At 34.2% G+C, this 24,864-nt stretch overlaps 3 protein-coding genes across 3 annotated transcripts; 2 read left to right on the top strand and 1 right to left on the bottom strand.

Annotated features, from left to right (window-relative positions):
* Nucleotides 1-13,722: 13,722 nt before the first annotated feature.
* LOC108660752 (uncharacterized) lies at nucleotides 13,723-14,355 on the top strand. The gene has a single exon (XM_018115108.2). The coding sequence runs from the start codon at nucleotides 13,723-13,725 to the stop codon at nucleotides 14,353-14,355; it is 633 nt and encodes a 210-aa protein (XP_017970597.2).
* Nucleotides 14,356-17,864: 3,509 nt separating this feature from the next.
* LOC18608658 (uncharacterized) lies at nucleotides 17,865-21,617 on the top strand. The gene is made up of 2 exons (XM_018114572.2): nucleotides 17,865-18,604; nucleotides 21,239-21,617. The coding sequence occupies exons 1-2, from the start codon at nucleotides 18,335-18,337 to the stop codon at nucleotides 21,401-21,403; spliced, it is 435 nt and encodes a 144-aa protein (XP_017970061.1). The 5' UTR covers nucleotides 17,865-18,334; the 3' UTR covers nucleotides 21,404-21,617.
* A 1,208-nt stretch (nucleotides 21,618-22,825) lies between these two features.
* On the bottom strand, nucleotides 22,826-24,440 carry LOC148764025 (uncharacterized). The gene has a single exon (XM_088803707.1). The coding sequence runs from the start codon at nucleotides 24,251-24,253 to the stop codon at nucleotides 23,399-23,401; it is 855 nt and encodes a 284-aa protein (XP_088659833.1). The 5' UTR covers nucleotides 24,254-24,440; the 3' UTR covers nucleotides 22,826-23,398.
* Nucleotides 24,441-24,864: the final 424 nt, after the last annotated feature.

The raw sequence follows: 24,864 nt of genomic DNA, 5'->3' as shown, positions 1-24,864 counted from the left end.
ATATCAATATATTTACTTTTTATTTTGTATTAACATTGTAAAAATTATAACTCATAAAATTATTAATTACAGTATATATAGCTTTATTTATAAAAACTTATAACATATAAATCTAAAGAGAAGTTATGAAATTAGAAAAGTTAATTGGGTAATTGGGTACCTATGAAGAAGATTTTAATAATTTTTTTTATTTAATCGGGTATTTAAATGAGTTAGGGTAATTATAGGGTAGTAAGAATGTATTAGGGTTAGGGTTAAGGTAGTAATTTTTAAATTATTTGTGTACTTAATAGGGTTAGGGTAGTTAATTTTTAATAGGGTTAGGGTTCGGGTACCTCGAAATTATAGGGTACCCAACCCGTTGACATCCCTAAAAATGCTCGGTGGACCATTTTTGCCTCTCATCTTCTTTCTTTAAACAAATCTCCAAATTGAAATGGCTCTTAAGAAGATTCTTGCCAGCAAACCCACTGTCAAGCTTACTCAAGTGAATCCTATAACCTTTCCAACCTTATCATCAAGCACGAATGTTCGAACACATCCATGTGGTACTCAAAGAAAGTCAAGGGCTCTTACTAAATTATATGAGCATACTTTCTTAGTCCTCAACCAAAATCCTTTATATGATGCTTCTTCCCCAAGTTATGAAGAAATCCTTGTTATGGCTTGCTTCCTCCAAAGGATCAAGTTGTGTTTCTTGCAAAGATTGTGGAATCTCTGACGACAAGCATCAAAGAAACAGATGAACAAATTGCCTCAATGATGAAAAAAATAGTAGCCTTACGGGAATAGCACCAATTGATCTTGGCCAAAATTAGTGTCAAAATCATCAAGATAATAAGGAGAATTTCGCTATGGAAGTGGAAAATAATCTCCAACAAAAATCCAACAAAGTACTCACCACTAACCAATTGAAGGAATTCATCAAAGAAGCCATCAAGGAACAAGTGGAAAGTGTCTCCCAACCTTTGTACATTTATGCCAAACCATACTCTTAGAGGATTGATCGCATGAGAATGCCACTTAACTACCAACCACCAAAGTTCCAATAATTTGATGGTAAAGGAAATCCTCATCAAAATGTTGCACACTTTGTGAAAACTTGCAACAATGCTGACACTTACTGCAATTTTAAGGTGAAGCAGTTTGTTCATGATGGGTTTGGCTATGGATGGCATGCTCAAAATACGCAGTGGAAAGAAAATTAAAACTTTATAACTAAACAACAAAAACATGCCTCCACCCATGGATCACCTTGGTGATATTTAACACATAAAAGCACAAAATAAATTATTGTTTAGAAAGTTACCTTGCCAAGTAATTTCGTAATCACAATGGTACTTTCTGAAGCAATCCCACGAACACCACAAGGAGCAAAAATCCTAGCCAATCAAGTGCTTGGCCTCCAATAGTAGTACATACGATTGCACTTAAATCTTCAACAAAGAAGAAAGTTTTTAACTATACTTTGTGCTAGCAAAGAGGACAACAATTGTCCTTTTCTTCTTTTTCACAATCTTAGTCGAACTTCCCTTGAAAATTGCTTCATAAGCAATTTTCTCTTTCGCACAAAGGGAGTGGTGGCAATGAAAGAAAACGTTTTTCTTTTTCTGACAAAAACTACGTTTTCTTCAATTGTGAAAAACTCTCATATGGAAAAATAGTTAAAAGGTGACTTATATAGTTAGGTTAAAATAACTTCAATTTTACAATTAAGCCCTCAATATTATAACACATTATAATATTGGGCCTATTACTTAATTAAACTCTTTTAATTAAGTCCTTGGAAATTAAAATCAAAATTAATTTCCTTTATATTTTGCAATCAAGGCCTTATAGTTATAACTATTTATAATTATGTCAAAAACTTAATTAAACTCTTTTAATTAAGTTTATAGAAGTTAATTACCTAACATGTGATTTAAGTCTAACTTAAATCGTCACTCTCCCAATTTAATTCAAATGCAATCATTGTGTGTGACCCATTAGGTTCCCAACATGTTGGCAATGGAATTGATTAATGACTTAATTGATTAATATAAATTTCAATCAATTAGTTTATAATCAATTCCATAGACTAAGATTGGCATCTAGCAATGCATCGTGGGCACCCAATTGTTGAGAGAGTCAAAGAGTTCTTTGACAACCTTTCAGTGTACAGTCTATTAGTGTAATTCATTCCCTCATCATATATCTCGGAGATGATAAGAGCTTGGTGCAGTGTCTACTCCATATTTGTTCCTGCAATTATAACATTAACTTTATAGAGAGTTATGAAACCTTTTTCATAATCTCCATGTCGCCTTGGTCAAGGACTTCAATAAGCTAATGTTAATCAAGAACTGATAGGATATGTTCTCTAAAACACTTGAGGTGATGATTCTCATCTTGACCATTCATTTGCCTTCACATGCTTCATACTATACCCAAAAGCATCCTGTTTTAGCATCCTTGGTTAGGCACCCATAGAGATAAAATCAAAACATAGCACTCCACACATAAGACAACCTAGTGTCTCAAGTCTCTGGAGTATTTGCACAACTGACACATGAGAAGTATTGCATAGACACTAGAGTGTATTACCAAATGCACTTCTCATAGCGAGTCATTTTCAGTGAACTTGCTCTCCTAGGCAAGCACCTATATTCTAGTTCTAAGTATCTCTATACTTCAATCTATGAAATCGATTGCTTACTTCCAAAGTAAGGAACATAGAATATACCAGTCTCTAAGCATCATTGATGTCCAGTCTCAACGATACATTGACCAGAAACATTTTGAGATTATGCTTTGATGCATAGGAATCTCATAACTGCAACCCATTACAGTTTCCTTGCAAGGCATATTAATCTCATGGACTTCATCCAATTAGACTTATAACTCATTATAATTAATGTCTTATTGATGAAGGAAAACATCTAAGCATTCAACATGAATGATACTATTGCATGATTGGAATCAGGACTCAACCAATCCCAATTGGTTGCAGGGCTCATCCCAACAGTTCACTCTTTAAAGCAATGCCTTTGATTGGTACTTGGAACTTGGGATGATTGACAATTGGGAGCAACTAAAACGCGAGTTCCTTAATCGCTTCTATAGCACTCGATATGTGGTGAGCATGATTGAACTCACAAGTTTGGGCCAATGGAAAGATGAGTCTGTGATTGATTATATCCACAAGTGGAGAAATCTCAGTCTCAATTGCAAAGAGCAATTGTCCGATTCCTCAGCCCTTGACATGTGTGTTAGCTTTATCAGGTTTAAAATTATTATAGTTTTGAAATGACAAAAGTGATCAAAATTGCTTCAATGATCTTTGAACTTCTTTGGATAATTTTTAAAATTGTTTGAATGAGTTTTTGAACTTGTTTGAATAGTTTTTAAACTTTTTTAAATAAGTTTTGAAGTGCCTAAGTGTTTCCATGTGAAAAGTTTCAAAATTACTTCAATGAATTTTGAAAATTGCTTTAATGATTTTTGAACTTGTTTGAATAGCTTTTAAACTTGTTTAAATTAATTTTAAACCTCCCTTGCATTAGATTTTGAAATGTCCAAGTATTTGGCAACAAATTGGGTTCAAAAAGAAGAATTTTCTATGCTTTAAGCTATAAGTATCGAAACTTTGGTCAAAAGTATTAATACATTTAAAATAGAATGGTTCTGCCCAAAATATATGGATACATTTCAAAATGTATCGATACATTTGATCCAGAACTAGCCATTACACACAAAAATCAAAGGAAAAATGGCTATTTTCTTCACCAAACTTTCTCCAATGGCTCCAAAGCTTCTCCAACTATAAAAAGGACTTCTTCAACACATTTACAAGGTTAGAATAGTGGAAAAAAATATTTTTTGATCAAGAATCAGATTATATGAAGAAAAAAAAAAAAGAGAAACCAAGCTAGAGCAAGCAATTCACATTCTTCCACTAAGCTTTTAAGCTTTCTTGTGCTATAATTCCTTTGTGTCTTCATTCCTATCTTTTGTAATCATTTTAAAACTCATCACACTCTTCCTACATTGTACTTACTTAGCAAAACCCACTTTCTAGAGGTATCCTTGCTATTCAATTGTACGAGAGAAAAGGTTGTGCCTTAGCCTTTAAAGGCATTGTGAAAGTTGTGCTTGATCCATAAAAGGCATAGTATTGAAAGGTTGTGCTTGATCCTTGAAAGGCATTGTAAAGGTTATGCTTGAGCCTTAAAAAGTATTTTTTATAGTGGATTTGAAATTCCTTAGTGAGCTAAAGGAGATGACGTAAGCAAGGAAGCCAAACCTCTATAAAAATATTGTGTCTTCTCTCTTTATTTTTCACTTCTTGAATTTATGCATTTACATTAAAAATTTATCAAATTTGCTCTTAACTTGTTTATTCCTTAATTTACTCTTCAAATTATTATTGACACACCTTGACAAAAAAATAAATTTATGAAAATTATTTTTAACCTGACTTGATTAGAAGCTTGTGAAAATTTTACACTATTGCATTTTGCCTTAAATAGTTTGAAAATTTACTTTCAACTTGTTTGGTCATTACTTTGCTTAAATTACTTTTGGCATGTTTAAAAGTGGAAACAAATTTGTGAAACTTGTTTTCAAACTTGCCTTCATAAAAAGTTTAAATTTGTTGAAAAGAATTTTTAAAAAATCCATTTCACCCCCCTCTTGGATATTTTTCTCATTATTATAGAGCCAACACTTCAATAATGTGCATCCAGGGGATCAATTAGGGATTATGCTACATTCTTCAAGGCATTAAGCCTAAAACTTTTAAAGAATTAGCTACATGTGCCCATGACATGGAATTAAGCATGTCAGTAACTGAAATTCAAGGACCTTCGTTTCAAGAACAAATGAAAGGCAAGTAAGACGTCCATAAAGCGAGTAAATTTTTGACAAATAAAGGCAAAGAAAAATAGTCTATGACTATTAACACCAAGCCCATCAAGGTAAGTATCAGTTCAAAGAAGACCCAAGAAACAAATCCTGACCTTTTACAAGATAAAAGAAAAGTGCATTTGAAAGAAAGACAAGAAAAAAAGTATCATTTCCCTGACTTAGATATTGCGAGAATGTTAAAAGAACTTCTGAAGGCTAAGCTTATTCAATTGCTAGAGAGGAAACGATCAAAAGAAGCTAATCAAGTAAATGACCCCGATTACTGCAAGTACCATCGCTTGGTTAGTCACCCTATAGAAAAATGTTTTCTCTTAAAAGACAAAATCATAAGGCTATACAAGGATGGGAAAATCGAGTTTGAAGAAGAAACAGCAGTAGTAAATGTAGCATCAACAACTATCATGCTTTCTCCACTTAATATGGGGAATAAGATAAAATTTGGATCTTTTGACTACATAACGTTGACTCAAACTCAAAAGAAACATCCAATCCTCAAGATAATGGGGGCAAAGCTTGTGGTTTTATAATTGAGGATCCAGACAATGAAGGATGGATCCTAGTTACTCATCGAAGAAGAGGAAAGAAAAATCCTCCCAAGGATAAACAAGCACCAATAAGATCTAAAATGGTGAAACAACCATTCAGGAGAATGATGCCAAAGGCAATGACAAGGAAAATAACTACAAGCAAGTGTGAAAATTTGATGGTGCAAAGACTTAAACAACCAATCACCTTGAATGACTTCATGCCAATGCAATTCAAAAATCAAATTCAATTCCCACATCATGTTTCCAAATTGATGAAGATGCTGGGAATGAAGAAAAAATTAAGTTTGATTCTAGTTCCTCATATGGTGTAGAAATTACTTTTTCTGATGAAGACTTATTGTTAAGGTCTATCCCTCATAATCGACCTCTTTTTGTTCAAGGATATAGTCGTGAACAAAAGACCAATCAAATCCAAATAGATTATGGATCTACTATTAACATGCTCCCACTAAAGACAATGAAAGAACTTAAGATGCCTCTCAACGAATTATGGAAAAGCTACTTGATGAACCAAGGTTTCAATCTTGAAGGGCAAAAAACTATAAGAAAAGTTAAACTTTAACTTTTCATTGATGGCATGGAATGCAATCTATTGTTTCATGTGATTAATGCTAACAACACATACAACATGTTGTTAGGGCGACCTTGGATGCATCAAAATGATGTAGTTTCATCAACACTTCATCAATGCTTCAAATATTGTAGAAATGGTCAAGTGAAGATAGCAATCGCAGACACTAAACCATTTACTACAACAAAGGCACATTTGGCTAATGCTAAGTTCTTTTTGGAATGTACCTTCGTGGAAGAGGTATAACCCAAACACGATCAGGGAAATGATGAAGGAAAATCATTAAAGGAAAAAAGAAAGAAACCGTCTTCGTTTACAAAAGAAGATGATGATCTTTAGACTTAGCAATTCGTGTTTTCGTGTCTTAAACATGTCAGACACTATTAAACACGAAACACATTAAGGTTAAACATGAACACTATACGAATACTATTCGTGTCTTAAATCTGAAACACGTATACGTTTAATAACCAGGTAACACAACACGACACATTTAGACACGTTTGTTAAACTTGTCAATATATGGCACAATACGATTAATAACACAATTAACACGTTTAATATGATTAAATAAAAATATTTACAATTAAATATAATTTTATTATTTAAATTTAAAATCAATAATTATAAAAACAATTATAACAAAACAAAATAACAAGAACATCAAATATAGAAAAACAAAATTTAAAATTAGGATTTGGGCATGACATAATTACATTATTATCTTTATAAAATTTAAAAATCTTATTAAAATAATTGTTTAAATTATTTAAATAAGACTAAAATAGTCTTTGATTATTAAATTTTAACAAGTTGATAAGCGTGTCATGTTTACATGTTTAAACATGATAACATGATTAAACACGTTTATACGTTTAACACGATTAATTAAACGTGTTTTAAATGTGTTACTCTTGTTTGACACGTTAAGACACGAAAAATTTCGTGTCTTAAATGTGTTAAATATGATTAGACACAAAACACGTTAAGGCTAAACCCAAACTTGTTTAACCCCATGTTTTCCTGTGTTGTGTTAACATGTTGTGTTTAAAATTGTTAGGTCTAATGATCATATTGAAGGCTTAAAAAATTTGATCTTGCCACTCACTAGCTTAGAAGAGTCAATATTCACTAAGTCTCCATTAAAGGGATTTGTAAGACCAACAAAAGGACCATTGGTTGAACACGATGATTCCTTTTCAAAAAGCTAATGGTTTCGATCCTACTGCTTATAAACTTCTAATAAAGGCTGGCTACAAGCAAGAAGATGTTTCTATGTTGGTACACGAGCCTAGTGAGCCAACCCCATAAACTCCACAAGATCCTTCTAAGAATCGTAGAGTTTGGCAAAAAAAGACCAATGTTGTGAAAACTACAAAATCAGGGCTAGGATTTACTCTTTTAAAATTGAAGATTCACAAAGAGGCTTCAAGATATATAACAACTAAAGAAGTTGACGACAAGGAACGAACCTCAGTGGAGTCATCTAGACTTTAAATTTTTAATCGCTTGGGCACAACCACAACTCGAACTTCAGTTTTTAATCGATTGAGCATGCCTTCAAATCAAGGTTCAATGTTTAATTGTGTCAAAAAAGATCATACAAAAGTGACTTCAAGAAAGTCTATGCTTTCAAGGCTAAAAAGAAAACCCTCACAAAAGAGGAATAAAAAGAGTCTCATAACATAAGAATCAAAGGATTTCCATAGCATCAGCCTTTCACAAATGAAAAGAAAAAGTGAATGGATTGTAACAAATGATGAAACATTAAAGGCTAGAAGGCACACTGTGGTTGTGACTAAACAAGCCTCATATTCAGAAAAAGAAGAGTAAGAAAAAAATGGAAATATTCACATGTAATCATGTGTATACAGTAAAAAGTGCTAAAAATTTTAAAGAAGAAGTTGTCCAATAAGCTCTCCCATTATTAAAGGAAGAGAATCGGCCTATAATTGATGAACTAAAAAAATGTAAACATAAGCACTACAGAAGATTTTCATCTAATCTTCATAAATGCTAGTTTAACTCTTGAAGAAGAAAAGTTTTATTTTGACCTTTGATAAGGTATTAAGATGTCTTTACATGGACTTACAAAAAAATGCCAAGATCGGATCCTAAAGTTGCTGTACATCATCTAGCAATAAAGAAAGGTGTTTGACCTGTTAAACAAGCTCAACGACATTTTCACCCTAACTTGATTCCTCCAATCGAGACCGAGGTCAATAAACTCATCGAGGCTAATTTTATTCGAGAAGTCAAGTACCCTACTTGGATCTCAAACATTATTCCAATTAGAAAGAAAAATGGCAAAATTCGAGTTTGCGTGGATTTTCGAAACTTGAACAATATTTGCCCAAAGGATGATTTTCCTCTCCCTTTAACGGAAATAATGGTGGATGCAATAACTAGCCATAAGGCTTTATCTTTTATGGATGGCTCCTCTGGTTATAATCAGATTTACATGGATCCAAAAGATGAAAAGCACATTGTATTTGAAACTCCTAAAGGAATGTGTTGTTACAAAGTTATGCTTTTTGGGTTAAAGAATGCAAGCGTCACTTATCAAAGGACGATGCAAAAGATATTCAATGAAATGCTCCACAAGAATGTTGAATGTTATGTCGATGATTTGATGGTTAAGTCAAAAAAAAAGAGTTGATCATCTTCAAGATCTTCGCCAACTATTGAGAGACTATGTCGATATCAGTTGAAGATGAATCCTTTAAAGTGTGCCTTTGGAGTATCTGTTGGTAAATTTTTGGAACTCGTAATGTAACATCGTGTGATTGAAATTGATCAATAAAAAATAGATGCAATCATGACGAAGCCTAAACCAAGCAATCTCCATGAACTTAAGAGTTTGCAAGGAAAATTAGCGTATATTCGACGCTTCATATCCAACTTGGATGGTAAATGTCAACAATTTAGTTGGTTGATGAAGAAAGATACGCTTTTTGTTTTGGATGAATCTTGTAGTAATACTTTTAAAAGCATAAAGTCTTATTTACTAAGGCTTTCAGTTTTATGGGCTCCTACACCAGGACGTCCATGGATCTTTTATATTACAGCACCAGAGTGCTTTTTAGGAGCACTTTTGGCACAACAAAATGATAAAGGGAAGGAAAGTGCGTTTTACTATCTTAGTAAAACTCTTAATTATGCACAATTAAATTATTCTCCCATTGAGAAGACATGCTTGGCATTGATGTTTGCAATTAAGAAATTAAGGATTATTTACAAGCTCATTCTGTTCACTTAATTTCACAAGTAGATTATCTCAAGTATCTTATGTCAAAATCGGTGCTTAATGGGAGATTAGCAAAATAGGCTCTTTTATTACAAGAGTTAGACATTACATATATCTTTCAAAAGGCCATCAAAAGACAAGCACTAGCATATTTTCTTGTAGATCATCCAATTCTAGATGATTAGGAATTCTTTGAGAATCTCTCTGATGAAGATATTCTTTTATCGAAATTCCTAAGCCATGAAAATTATACTTTGAGGGAACAACTTGACAAGATAAGGCAGGTGCAAAAGTCATCTTTATCACCCCAAAAAGAGAGATATTACCTTAAGCATTCACTCTCATAAAAAAATTGCTCCACTAATGTGGTAGACTACCAAGCCTTGATCATGAGATTGGAGATGACAATGGAGATGACAATGGACATGCAAATCACCCAACTTAAAGTGTTTAGAGATTCCAAGTTGGTTGTAAACTAAATCCTTTCACTTTATGAAGTTAAAAAGCCTAAGCTCTTACCATATGTCAACTGTGTTAAGAAGCTTTTGAAGTGGTATGACAAAGCTAGCATAGACCATGTGCCTAGAAAAGAAAATAAGCAAGCAGATTCTTTGGCTAATTTGGCATCAAGAATTACATCACCGAGTACATAAATAAAAGTTCCTCTTTTGCAAATGATGGATTTTTCCACCGATCACTCTAGGTGAAGAAGTCGATTTAGAATTTAATGTCATCTCAGTCCTTGAAATGGGAAAAAAAGATTGGCAACAACCATTGATTAACTACCTAGAGCATGGAAAGCTTCTTAATGATCTAAGGCACAAAAAAAAAATAAATGTCAAGCTTCTCAATTTATTTATTTCAAGGGTACATTTTGTCAATGTTTTTTTTGATGGAGTCTTTATTTGCTGTTTAGGAGATGAAAAAGCATAGAAAACCTTGCAAAAAGCTCACTCAGGAAAGTGTGGGGAGCATCAATCTAGATTCAAGTTGCATTTCTAAATCAAAAGAATGGGGTACTATTGGCCAACAATGGTGAAGGATAGCATGGACTATGCTAAAAGATGTCAAGCATGTCAATTTCATGCTAATTTCATTCATCAGCCCACTAAGCCACTCCACCCAATAGTTACATCATGGCCATTTAATGCTTTGGACTCGACTTGATTAGACCATTACCTAAAAGTTCAATAAGGCATCTCTATATACTTATAACCACATATTACTTTTCAAAGTGGGCAGAGACAACATCTTATTAAGAAATGAAGAAAGAAACGGTTGCTACCTTTATTAGAACAAACATCATTTATCATTATGGCATGCCACGATGAAATGCCCCATACTATGATATGGTGATAAATAAAGTTGGTCGGATGCGAATTGAGGCATAATAAGGTACTTTGAGAACCAAAGAGACAAGATAAAATTTTTAAACTAAAATAATATTTTATTAATAAAATAATATTAAAATATTAATATTTAGCCGAATGTCAAAATCAGTCATGAAGAAGGATCATATGGTTGATCCAAGTAGGGGAGAAGATGTCAAGCATGACTCTATAAAATACTTGTCATGACATACATGTGATGGATAGCATTTTTCCATGCTAGGAGAGTCCCGAAAAATTTACAAAAGTCGGTATTGTACCTAAAGGTACAACAAAGTTGATTTAAGCTTCGAACTAGATCAAATAGAGAATTTAAGATGAAATTAAGAATATTAAGGTCCCCAAATGGTTTAATATGGTGATTTGGAGTTCGAGGATCAATTTGGAGTCAAACCGAAATTTTCACTATCTAGGGGTAAAATGGTAATTTTGCCACCTAAGGATAAAATTGGAATATTGAAAGAAGTTTTTGATCAAGATTGATCACATTTGACTCATTGGAGTATAATTTGAGGTTGATAAGTGAAAAAAATTGTAATCTTGATATTTTCTGAACATAAGGGTAAAATGGTAATTTTGCCACCTCAGGGGCAAAATTGTAATTTTACGCACCCGACACTTGTCCAACACATGGATTTTATCCAATATTATAATGGATAATTGAAGGAATTTAAGTGGTGGAGAGAGAAAGCTTAATAGTTAAGAAATTAAAAATGGACCAATGGAATGGTGACATGTGTCAAGTTAATATCCATTTACTTTTTTTAGCTTTAAAATCAGCAAAAATCAGCTTATTTTCTCTTCTTGTGGCCGGCCATAGCAAGAACAAAGAGAGGAAAAGAAAAACAAGAAACCTAGGTGGGAAAATTAAAGAAAAAGTGTGGGATTGCAAGGAATCAAGCAATCAAAGGTAAAATTTCATAATTTTGACTTGTGATCTACCTTTCCCATGCTTTTCTCCTTATTTTCCATGGTTAGATTTCATGTTTTCATGGTGAATTCATGGCTGCCCAAATGGGCATGGAGAGAGAATGAAGTTAGATTGATTTGATTTTAAGTTATGTTAGTGTTTTTAGTTAGTTTAGCATATTTAGAAACAAAACAACAAGAAAAGAATTCATTTTCCCCCATCACCATTATTGGCCGAATTTTCTAGGGAGGATATTGTGGCTGAAATTGATGATATTTCATGATATTTGGGTGATATTTGATGTTTGGTGAGGCTAGAAATTAAATGGGAAATTTTGGTGTGAAAATCTGAATTTTTACCTAATGTGTAGACATGTGTGATTATTGACTCGGGACTGATAAATTGAATTTCATTCACAGTCACTGAGGTAATTTAGGTATAATTGGAGTGTAGAAAGTGAGAAGAATTGATTTGGAGTTAAATTGGAGATTTTAGCCAATTAGGTCGATTATAGTGTGATTTAGGTCGAATATCACATTTAAGTGATTAATCAGACATTTTACATCCCATCGCATGCATTCATTTAGATTTAGAGAGCCTAAAATAGTTTATGATAAATTGACACAATTTATTGAAATTCGTGTCACGTATGATGTATAGGTGGTGAGCCCTCTAACAAGGGTAAAAAGATTGTGCCTGAAGACCGATAATATGAGTATATCGAACTCTTAGTAGTGTGAGTAACCTTACCATCATTTTTATTATCTAAAGTGTGTTTTTAATCGATTTTGATGAAATTTTATGAAAATAAAATTAAATGGTAAATCTTGAGTTTTACAAACAAAATGTGTCTACATGAAAAGATGTTATAAATTGTTTTAAAATTGAATGATGATTTTGAAAAATAGAGTAATTGGAGACCACTTGTTATGAATTAAATTTATGAATCTAATGGCTTATGACAGTATTTGCATGAATGGTTGAATTGGTATTGGTGTTGAAATTTATGAAATGTGTATTTAGCCATGAAAGGCTGTGAATTATAATAATTGTCATGTCATGCTAGAATGAATTTTATTGATTGGTGGATTATATATTAATTAATCACTGCAGTATGGGGTTTCTGTGGACCAACCTTTTAGAAGGGCACGGTAAACCCCATTATATTCTTACCTCGAACGGAAAGGCGCGTTGGGTATCTCTTGGGGTAAAGCTTAGGGTTCACTTCACGCCAAACCACCACGTGAAGGGGAACTCAACCAACGCCAAAGAACGACTGTGTTTTCTCAAACTAAAAATATGTTTTACGTGTATACAAAAATTTTAACAGCCTTGGCGGGCTCTAGTGTACGCCTCTGATCAAGGTGTCATCGAGTACTATTTGATGGCATGAGCCAAATGTTTATAAAAGTCATAAGCCTTAATGAGAAATTAAATAAAATTCAACCGTTTGCATGGGTTGGGATGAATTTTCAAATTGTGAAATACTTAAAAATGATGGGATATTTTAATTGTCTCCTTTTACTCGACTTTAGCTTATTTAAATGATGTTTGTTTACTCACTGAGATTTTATAATCTCACTACCCTCCTTTCTACCCATTTCAGGATCAGAGTAAGCTGTAGATAGCTGGTTCCATCGGGCATTTCCATTGGATTGCGTCTTCCAAATTGTAAGTTCACAACTTCTTTAATTCTAGTTATTGTGGGCCCACTTGATTATTGTAAATTTAATAGTTTATTGTGCTACAATATGATGAATTTATTTTATTTTTACGTTACAAAAAGTATCTTCGCATAACTCCAAAATTTCTGTTTATAAGAGAATAAAATATTTTATTGAATATTTCGTTTTATCTTCTTATTATATTCAAATAATTATAATTTCATTTTGAATAAAGGTTTTAGATGCCTAAACTTATTTTTAATTGTGAATTATGCGATTGGTACTTGTTTACTACATTTTAACTGGTTTCAAAATTTTTAGTGGAAAATGACCAAAATACCCCTGTGAGATAAAAATTTTTATTTTATCAGTTTTAAGTTGAAAATAGCTCAAAATCTTTTAGAACATAAAATTTGGCAATGGTTACTCACCGGGGGAAATGAGAAACCGATATTAAGCCTTGCGGGGTTCCGGTTGGCATTCTAAGAGATGAGTGACCATCGGGGCACCGCGGCGGTTGTCACAGGCTCGATGGGAGTTTCAGGTCATGACACACGATGTATCATAACAGATAATGGAAAACAATTCGCAATGGAGAAGTTATGTGCACAGTTTAACTTCAAGCAACATAATTCTTCCATGTACCATGCACCAGCAAATGGTTTAGTAAAAGCTTTCAACAAGACTTTGTGTAATCTTCTCAAGAAAGTTGCTAATCGCGCAAAGAAAGATTGGCCAGAGAAAATAAGGAAAACTTTATGGGCTTATCGTACGACATTTTATACACCTACTCAAGCTACTCCACACTTGCTTGTTTATGGTGTAGAAGCTATTCTCCCACTAGAACGTCAAATTCCATCATTGAGAATTGTCATTCAGGAAGGCCTTTCGAATGAAGATAATGTTCACCTACACCTTGAAGAACTTGAAGCATTAAATGAAAAAAGGTTGGAAGCACAACAACGCTTAGAATGTAATCAAGCCCGATTGTCCAAAGCTTTAAACAAGAAAGTTAAACCACGATCATTCCAAGTAAGAGACTTAGTTCTTGCTGTGAGAAGACCCATAAACACTACACATCGTATGGGTAACAAGTTCCTCTCAAAATTGGATGGACCATAAGTTGTTCAAGAAATCTACACCAATGGCACATATAAGATTATTGATCAAGATGGAGTAAGAGTTGGTCCAATCCATGGCAAATTCTTGAAGCACTACTATGCATGAAGGTTGGATGCTCCTTAGCAAGAGGTTAAACTGCCCACAAAAAAAGTTTGTTAAGTTGAAAATTTTTAATAGGATGATTTAGGCAAAGGTTAAGAAAAAAAAAAACAAAACCTACTAAGTTGAAAATCCTTAATAGGACAACTTAGGCAAAAGTTAAGGAAAAAAAAATATAAACTACGTTATGACTTGATCCTTTTTCATATTAGGAAGTATGTAGGCACCTTGGTCTCATTGCCAAGTTTAGTTACAAAAAAAAAAAAAAAAAGGTCTCTTGAATTAAGCATGACTTAATTCTTTACGATGATTGAAGAATAAATCAAGTTTGTGCTTTGCTTTGGTTATGTGATTCCATCCATTAAATTGCAAGTGAAACAAATTGCATTCGCAAGTTGAATTGTTTTGAGGTTCAAGTGGTATCTAAGAAAATTTTTGGAATAAAAAGTTTCTAGAAGGTTTTATAAGATCATCTTTGAAATTTCTTTAGAAGTAAAGAAAAGCAATAAGAAAGATTGATTTTTATTACTAATTCGAAATGCATTACAATGTGAAAGAAAATTTTAAAGGTCTAAATCCTAAAACATAAAAAAAAAAAAAGTGAAAAGCAAAAGTTATATGAATAAGGATGTAATCAAATCAAGGCATCCACTTGAAATTCTTTAGCTCTTCTCGAGAAGATTCTAACATATTCTGTAATAATTTTAAGGAATTAACTTCATTTTCACTCAAAATAAGAGACGACTTGATGAAAGCTATCTCTTCATTAATCTTGAAAATATTAACATCCCTCTTACGCACCTCTTCCATTTTCTCCTTAAGAAAACATTCAATCTCATCCTTCTTGAGATACAAAGCATTCAATTCCTTTTCAAGATTTGTCAACTAAGTTTATTAATCATCAACATGCCAAACAAATCCGGTCAATTTCTTAAAGCTTCTTAGTTTGATCTTTTATAGACAATTCAAGGTCAATAAATTTGTGAACATGTCTAAAGCATTCTTGAACTATGTTCTTCAACGATGATAAATCAACAATCTCATGGTGGGAAGAAACAACCTCTTTTTTAAATCTTCATTCTTGGAAAAAACAAATGACAAGTTGATCTTTGTAGTCCTTGAAGTACACAATGGTGATTCTAAATTGTGTGCTATTATAAAGAGCACCCCCAAGAATCAACAAGTGCTATTATAAAGAGCACCCTTCAAAAATCAACAATTGTTATTATAAAAAGCAACCTTCATGGATCAACAAGTGCTATTATAAAAAGCAATTTTCAAATGGTTACCAATTTCTTCCACTTCAATTTGGACTTATCTTGATTATAGACTGACAGATTTGAGATTTAACTATCAAAAAAATATCAAATTATTAATTTAAGTGAAGAAAGCAATTTACTAAGAAAAGAAATTAGAAAAGTTGTAGAAATAAAAAGCTTGGAAAATCTCAACAATATTAAAAAAAATTGCAAAAAAAAAAATTTGAAGCAAGTGCAACAAAGAAGCTAAATCAAATCCAAACCATGACACCTTACTTCTTGAAGCTCAATGATATGCATATGCTATGAATTATGGACCTTTTGTTTTGATTATAAACTTGTAACGTGGATGGTAGCTTGCATAATCCATTTGCTTTCATATGTAAGGTGGCCAGATAATGTCAAAACGTGGCATCTTAAAGCTTGGCAATAGGCAAAATAACCGGAGTTGCATAATTAAAGACCCAAGACGCAGGTGACTTCTGTTGCCATGATAACGGAATAAAATTAAAAAAGAAAGGACGATGTACCTTATAATCTCGAGCAGATGAAAAATTGGCTTTGCTAGCTTATGGAACACTTGCAATTCTTAAATTTCAATAAGTAGAAAATTCACAAGAGAACTCTCTTTTTATAAAGTAAAAAGAAAAAGCTCTAGTTGATTAAGGAATGCCATACCAATAATTCTTCCAAGATTATAGTTTTATTACAGTATACATCTTCCAAGGTTATAGTTTTATTGCAATATACTTCTTCAAACATTTTTATTGCAATATACTTATTCCAAGATTATAGTTTTATTGCAATATACATCTTCTAAGATTATAGTTGTATTGCAATACATATCTTCCAATATCATAATTCTCTTACCTATAAGTAAGCATAATTCAAATTTAACTTGGATTGCAAGAATACCAATGCATATTACGATTTTAAGAAATCCTAAGAATTTTTTTAAATTTCAAGACTTGTCCACTTACCTCATCATATGTGAACAAGTCTTGAGAGGGCATTTATAAAAGGGAATAAATTATCATCCAATTACGTGCCGTTACGTGGACTTAATGATGTCATAACTATATAATTAATTATAAAATAATTGGTTGGATTATTTTAAAGACACATAGTTGAACCAATTCACTTATGTGTCATATATATTTATCCATTGAGATCATTTGAAGATAATATTTAAATTGAACCAATCAAAATTTAATTATTGATCATCCAATTTATCTTTAAATAAATCAAGGTAATTTAGAGATAATATTCGTATTTTTGACCAATCAAAATTTAATTATTGGTCATCCAATTTATCTCTAAATAAATCAAGGTAATTTAGAGATAATATTCATATTTTTGGACCAATCGAAATTTAATTATTGGTTATCTAGTTTATCTCTAATAATTATGATATTTTAGAGATAAAAATCAAATTTGATTATTTAATTTATCTCTAAATAAATGAAGAGATAAAACTTAAATTCAGTCAATCAAAATTCAATGACTCAAAGTTCAGCCAATCAAAAAACTTTCAATAAATCATTATAATTTATCTCAAATTAAATTAAAATAATTTAAAGATAATTCAAAAAGAACACATCCCCAGCAATCTCTCATATAACACTATAAATAAAGGCTCCTCCAAGCCATTTGGATCATTCAGAGATATTCGAAAATCCAGAGTATTTCGAAGATCGAGAAAAGTAAAAAATTTATGAAGTGAAGATATCGAGCGAAGTTCATGATCGAGATATTGAGCGAAGTCCGTGATCAATATATCAAGCGAAGTTTGTGATTAAGATATCAAGTATAGTTCATGATCAAAATCAAGTCATATCAAAATCAAGTCATCAAAACCCTTGAAACGAAAATGTCAAGCGAAGTTCATGACCAAGACTAAGTCTGAATTTGTGATTCTTGAAAATAAAGTGAAGAAATTAATCAGAGGAGTTCCAGAGATTGTTGTTCGCATCAAATATTTGATATTTGTCACATAACTTTACAATTCAAGAAATTTCAACAAGGAATTTATGTGTACACCATTCGAGTTAAAATATTAGCTTTTCTCCAAAATAAAAAAATACCAGTGTATAGTCATAAAATTTACTCTAGATTAAGTCAAGGCTTTAGTATTGGGTAGTATCTTCACAGGAAAATAGTACATGCAGATGCTGGGGTCTATTTTGTTTTCCCAAAGCAGCATAGCTTATTATGTAAGAGGTTAGTACATAAAGCTCTCTTTTCAGACAGGCGCCCTTTTCCAACCTCCGCTAACCTCTGTTCTTACCACTCCCAAACACCCACTTTTTTTCTTCATCTTCTCTCCTTGAAGAAGCACACAAGTCTTGGTACTAATATAAGCAAAAGCCTTCAGAAAAAAAAAAAAAAAAGATTCCTGTGTCTCTACTCTCAACAACTTCTGTTTTGGTAATGCTCAATTAGCACCAAAGCCATGCATGTCATAAAGGAGAAAACTATACACGGGATTGCTCTCTGATATTCTTCCCTGTTTACTTGTTTTCTCTTTTTGGGGTTTGTTTTTCCTGGTTTCTTCTGCTTTGGTTCTTTTGTAAATGAGAGAAAGAGAGGGTGGTGGCTGCTTTTAAGCTTGGGTTTTTTAGATGGGTGCTCAAGATTACTGGGACACGGTGCCGCCAACAGTGGCTCCACTGAATTTAGAAAGGGAAGAGCACTGGAGACGTTTTGACAACTCAGTGAATGCGGTTTCCTTTGGTTTTGTAGCCACTGCAATTCTCATTTCAATGTTCCTTGTTATGGCTATCTTTGAGAGATTTCTCAGGCCAAGATCATTGTCCTCCAATGCCAGAAACCGCACTGATCTCGAGTCTCAAACAACTTTCAATGGCAAGCTTGATTACCCTTCTCCCAAAGTAAGCTCTCTCTCTCTCACACACACACACACACTCACACCTTTTTTAAAAAAAAAATTGTCCCTTTTTTATTTTTTGGCTCAATTGTATCACAATCTGCCATAGGATTTGCTGGGTGTATGAAAGGAAGTGAAATGAGTGATGGAGAATATTAGAAAAAATGTATGAACTTTATTGTAGTATTCTTTTTATTTTTCCTGGTGAGAATGGTGGCTACCTTTTACTCTCTTTCTATCTCTATCCACATTTCTTGCTTTGATCTTTTGTTTCTGTTTAGCAGAGGTAATGAATGGGCTTGGCAGCATGATTGTGACGGTTCTTTTGCTTTCCTTTTTTGTGTGTAATAATAGCTAATACGGTGCATCTGTTTGACTGGTCATTATGCAGAGTGCATTGTTGCATGAAAACGAATTGAATTGATTAGTAGTATGATAAATGCTTTTCTTCTTTGATCTGTCTGTTATGTTTTGATCATTTTTCTGGATTGGCCATTACTTACTGCTACCTGATGTCTCTAATTCATATATATTTGATTGTGGACAGCTTTCCTTTTGCTGTTTGTTAAGGACAAAAACTCTTTTCTTAGACAAAAAGGTTGATAGCAGGGACCCATGTTCTAATTGTATACCACCATCCAGTTTACATGCTCTCCATTTCACTGCCCATTTTGGCATGCCTCCTTTTTCTTATTCACTGATAATACCATGATCTCTTTTCCTCACCTGAAACCAAAAATATAATAGTAGCTTTTAAACTGTATAGTTCTTTGAAAATTTTGCATTTTCAACAAAGAATACATGCTGCATTTGTAGCATAAATCGAATTAAAAAGAAAAAGAATATTTGACATGTTTACAAATAATGTACTAAATTTAAACTTTTTAAAATTTTCTCCAAGTTCTTTTACCAAAATAACTACTACTCCTACTGTTAATGGGTCTATGGCTTTAGATGTACTTGATAATTGTAACGTCTAGGCTTTGGCTTAGGTGATTGCGGGTTTGGGGCTTAATTTGTGGACAAGGCATATCAATTAAATACTAATCCATTATCTCCATGGAAAGATGACAGGGGGTGGCTTGGAGTTCTCATAGTGATCTGCATTATGTATTAATGAATTATTATACTCTAATATTTTATTATAACGGCTCTCTAACGCAACCATGTTTGATTATAAAGATCTTAGAATAACAATCTTTGTAATCACAAAGCAATTTTCTCTCCGTTTCAAAAAGTTGTGATATTATTCTTCTATTAAAAGAAAAGATTAATTTCTTATATTAGTATTATGATAATTACTCAGGTAAGTAGTTCCTTAACAATTTGTTTTGCATTACAGTGCTTGTAGAAACTATTAACATCTCGTGTTACACGTGGTGGTCCACTTCCAAAATCTCTTTTGCTGCTGCTGATAATCTTGTCTGAGGAAATAAAAGATTCAAGATTTAGGTTTCGTGTTTTCAGTTGTTTATCTGCCAACAACCTATTTTTTTTCTTTAAATGAAGGACGAACATCAATAATTGCTAAGGTTTTTAACTCTTTTTTTTTGTCGTCTAATATGTCAATTTTCTAGCACAGATATGTAGACAAGTATCATCTATGTGGTGTGTGTGTGGGGGGGTATATTAGGACTAATGGGAGCATTATTCATCACCAGCAAGTGATTTTTGTCTCAAATGTCATACTTAATGACAGGCGGAATTGAAGTTTTGCCTACCTTTGTTTATTTGATATCTAAATCCTTCCATTATAGTGCTCAGTCATTTTGACTTTTTGAGCATCCATCCAATCAGGTTTGCATATAAAGGTCAAAATGCACACCACCTATCTTCTTAACAGGAGCAACTAAACCTTCCAAAATTTTTTAAGACCATTTAAGCTATTTCCTCTCAATGCCATCCCGGTATGTTGTCCTTTTGCATTAAGTGCATTGACAAAATGGTCAAGTTTTCTAGGCTCAATTGTTGCTTAGATGCAAGTTCGCTAAACTATTGGGCAACATCATCACCTGATGTGTTGCTAAGTTGAAGTATAGAATATTAACATATCGTGCCATGGATTCCCCATTTTCCATATGTTCCCCACCTCCTATGATCAAAGCATGGCACGCCCTCATCTGTCCCTTTTCAAATATTGTTTGTTTAATATATCATCTTAGCATTGCTACTTGGCTACTTCTGCCTATTTTCAATGTACAATGTCATCTGGCTGTTAGAACCCCTTGATTTGTGGAAAAAGGTAGAAACATCCGTAGACAATGGTTTTATTTTAGTGGGGAATGGTGCTGGCTAGAAAATTATTCTTATCTTACCTCCACTATTTTATATGCTATGCTTGTATCCCAAGAATGGCAAACTCATCCTTTTGTCTCTTCTATGGTTTTCAACTGCCTTGGTTAATGTAAGCAGAATCAAATAAAAAATTCAACCATCATTAAGACTTTGTCTAGGTTCTTGAATATATGTCATCTTCACTGGTTCTAGGCTCTTACCTCGTTAGAATTGGTCTGGTGACCGACTTGCTCATTAACCGCATAACAGGGCTATCCAGGTTGATTTGTGTCCCCGTATCCTTAGCTGCACTGCATGTGCGTGTCTGTTTTGTCGGTTAACATTCATTTATCTGTTAATGCAGATGACAATTTATGCAAATGGGGTATCAGTTCTGATGCCTGGTGAGGAAACCCCTACCTTCATTGCACATCCTGCTCCTGCACCATGTCCGCCGGAGCGCATCTTGAAGCCTCTGCTTCACCAGAATCAAAGCATTGGTGTGTCCTCAACCTCAAGGGCAAGCTGAACATAGCATGGCCTGAAAATAAAGCAGCTGAGTAGTAGAGCACCAGAGTTTTGTTTCACAAATTCTTTTTATTGATGTCATCTATTGAATTCAAGCCCACAACTAATGAACCGAGAATGTCACGGGAGGGAAATGGAGGCCATGAAATATATGCCTGTTGACATTTGTATATCTGTATTTGAAGAGAAATGAAATGCCGATAAGCTTCTGAAAACCATGCTTGGAAGATTAGAGACTAAAGGAAGAGTGGATGCTCCATATAACTTTATAGCTAAAAGAATTTTAGTGCTCCAGTTTTATTAAACTTACAGAGGGCTCTGGAGCCTGGCGGAAGTGTGCACCCTTCCTTGTAGAAGAACCACTCTGCAACCTAAGCCCCTAGCATTGCCATTGCACCCAAAATGATTAAAGGTAGGCCTAAAATTAGACCTTTGTGACAGTGCATGGATTTGAGGGCCTAATTGCTTTGCCATTTTGTTCTTTTCTCAGCATCCTATTCCACGGGATAGTGGGCTCAGTTCAAAGCTCAAAATTGCTTTGGAAGCAGTTCCTGTCATCCTAACCCAAATCACTACTTTTGACACATATAAACCTTCTTAGTCAAATGTATAGAGAGTTTGGAACCTAAAAATCACCTCAACTGTCCTTCCAATGGCATCATCACTTAATATCTTTATGAAAAAGGAGAACTACTCAAAATTCATGCGTAGCTATCATGTACTTTCAAAATACTACAATAACCTTCAAACCTGTAAAAGTATAGGCTCATATTTCTAAACTGAACGTGTCTTATAAGCCCAAGAAAATCTAAGGTCGCTTAAGCGATCAACGCCCATTAGCCATTAGCAGGCATTGGTAGTTGGACCGCTACAGCTGGTAAAGGAGTGCATTTGGGTTATTTTAAGTTTCGATCATTTTGAATTTAAATTAGAATAAAAATTTATAATTAAATTTATAATTTTTTTAATATCAAGTTTAAATTATTAGGATTTTAAATTAAATCTATAAATTAAGATTATTACGATTTTTTGCTTTGGGTTAATGTGATGTCTAACTACCATGCGTCAAGGAGCAGGTCCGCTAGGGTTGACTTGAGGTAGACTCATGGGATCCTGAACTCTTGCACCCTCTTAAATGGGCTTAAAGCCCAATGCCAAAAAGAAAAACGCTTTTCTACTCGAAAAAAAGCATTAACTAAGGGTTTTGCACCAAATTCTTTGTCGTACGAAAAACTAGCAGGTTGAGCCCATCATGAAAAGATTGGAAAAATCAGTGTCACCGTCCGATATTTTTTCACTGTCCCTCTGTTAATATTATTTCTTTTTATGCATAATGTGATGAACAGTTAAGATTATAAAAGAAAAAAAGAAAAGTGGAAGGAGAATGGATTTTGGTAGTGTAACATTCCAAATCCAATATCCATTTTACAACTAGGCAAGCACAAAAATTGTTATTAGCATTGAGATCAAATGTCTTGAGATTTTAAAGAGTTAAAATTGAATAGCTTTTCCTTCGGTGGGCTTCCTAATTCCAACACAACAATAGTATGCTCTGGCTGTAGTAAAACATCTTTAAAATATCACCTCAGGGAAAAATCTAAGCTGCAACGGTGGCACGAAAGTCAAGATCACGGACAGGAAAATTCGTAAATCAACTTTCCTGCACTAGCTTTACCAGTTTGCCCAAAGTTGAAAAAAGCTAACCAGGCCACACCAGCACCGACGAAAGGAGATGAAGTCTCTGCCCTGGCGCCCCCTCATTCCGAGGACTATTTCACTTCCTTGTATCCCTATTCCCTACACTCAAGATTAAATCTTTAAACCAAAATGAAAAGCCACGCCAAGACCCGAGAGGGGTAAGGGGATTTACGGATGAATATTTACAAACCCCACAACATTTCGAAATCGACAAAGCAAGTACCAACAAACTATTTCGACAATCCACAAACAACGAACACTGCTTTTTAAAAAAAAAAAAAAATTGGCTTGATTTTTTTCATAAAAAGATGAAGCACTCTAAGGAAACAAGAGGGTTCTCGAGTGACTCGGTGCCCAGCTGCTGCTCCATCACGTCCCCCTTTCCATCTTCCTCTCTCTTACCCTGGCCCTCCACTGTCACGGCACCTACTGGCTTACTATCGGTTTTTCCAGTCACCGTCGTAGGACTCTTCCCGAAGGCACCCTTACCCACTCCACCGGCTCTGCCGGTTCCCGGTGATCTGGACCTCGACCCCACGTTACGCTGCACAGTCCTCAACTCACGTGATCCCCTTCCTCGACACTGGGCCTTCTTCTCTGGTGATGGGTCCACTCTTCTAGCTCGAACACTGCCAGGGTCCCCATTGCTTGGACGCTTTTTTATTACCTTTGCTGGGGACTTGTTTTTGACTTCGCTGTTCTCTTTGCTCGTTGCTTCATCTTCTTTCAAGCCTTTTGTTGCTGTTGTTGTTGTTGTTGTCGGTGTCGTTGAGATGGTTTCTGTGATGCTGTAAATCTCTGAAAGTTGAGAGAGATCGGAGGTTTCTTGCTCGTGTTGTTGTTGTTGCTGCTGTTTCTTAATTGGACTGGAATCCTCTGTTTGCGTTTTGGGCGGTATGGTTAGAGGAGTTTGGGTGTTTTTTTCTTGTTGTTTCTTGTCGAGTGTGGGTGTTTCTGAAAGCACCAATACTTCTTTTATCACGGTTTCTTCTTCTTCTTCTTCAGGAGGAGGAGGAGGAGGAGGAGGAGGTGGGGTTTTGTGAGATTGTATGATCGGAGGTTTCAGTGGAGAATTGTGGGGTTTAGGGGGATTTTGGTTCTTTTGATTGGTTTTGCTGGTGGTGGTGGCGGTGGAGCTAAAGCAGCAGCCCATCTTTGGTAGTGAAACGTGAAAATGCTGGTTGATGTGGGGAGGGGGTGAAGGAACGGAATAATGGTTGAAGCTACATTCGGTGGGATTTTGTATTTGTTTGAAAATCAAACGGCTATCAAAGTCATACGCAAGCCTTCTTAATGGATAGGTAGCAATCTTAAAAAAAAAACAAAAAAAACACGCAAGCCTTCTAAGGTACTACCTTCTAGACTACTAGTAGTAGAGAGAGAAACGTGAAAGAGGAAATTGTGTACAGCTGGAGAAACAGGCCAAAATGACTGGCCTGACCAAAGCCAAGGGTATCTAAGGGCTCGGCACTGGCTAATGAGCAAGCAATGGTAGTGGGTGATTTATAACAAAAAAATTATGCTATTTGCCTATTGGGATTGGGACTATAGAGCATAGACACAGCTTTATTGGGTATTATTTGAGGAAGAGGGGGTAATGAAGGAGACAGATTAAAAGTGATTATGCGAAGGGGATGCGTGGAAAGACGTCACAGTTTATAGTATCAGGCTGGCCAGTACGGAAAGACATTGTAATACTTGCTTATATTGAGAAGTTTGGAGGCTCGCATCCATGGCTGGACCCATTAGCTCAAGGTTGCTATC

The sequence above is a fragment of the Theobroma cacao genome, chromosome 2 (assembly GCF_053813885.1).
Source record: "Theobroma cacao isolate CCN51 chromosome 2, ASM5381388v1, whole genome shotgun sequence".
Classification (NCBI taxonomy): Eukaryota; Viridiplantae; Streptophyta; class Magnoliopsida; order Malvales; family Malvaceae; genus Theobroma; species Theobroma cacao.
This window is presented reverse-complemented; position numbering and strand designations above follow the sequence as displayed.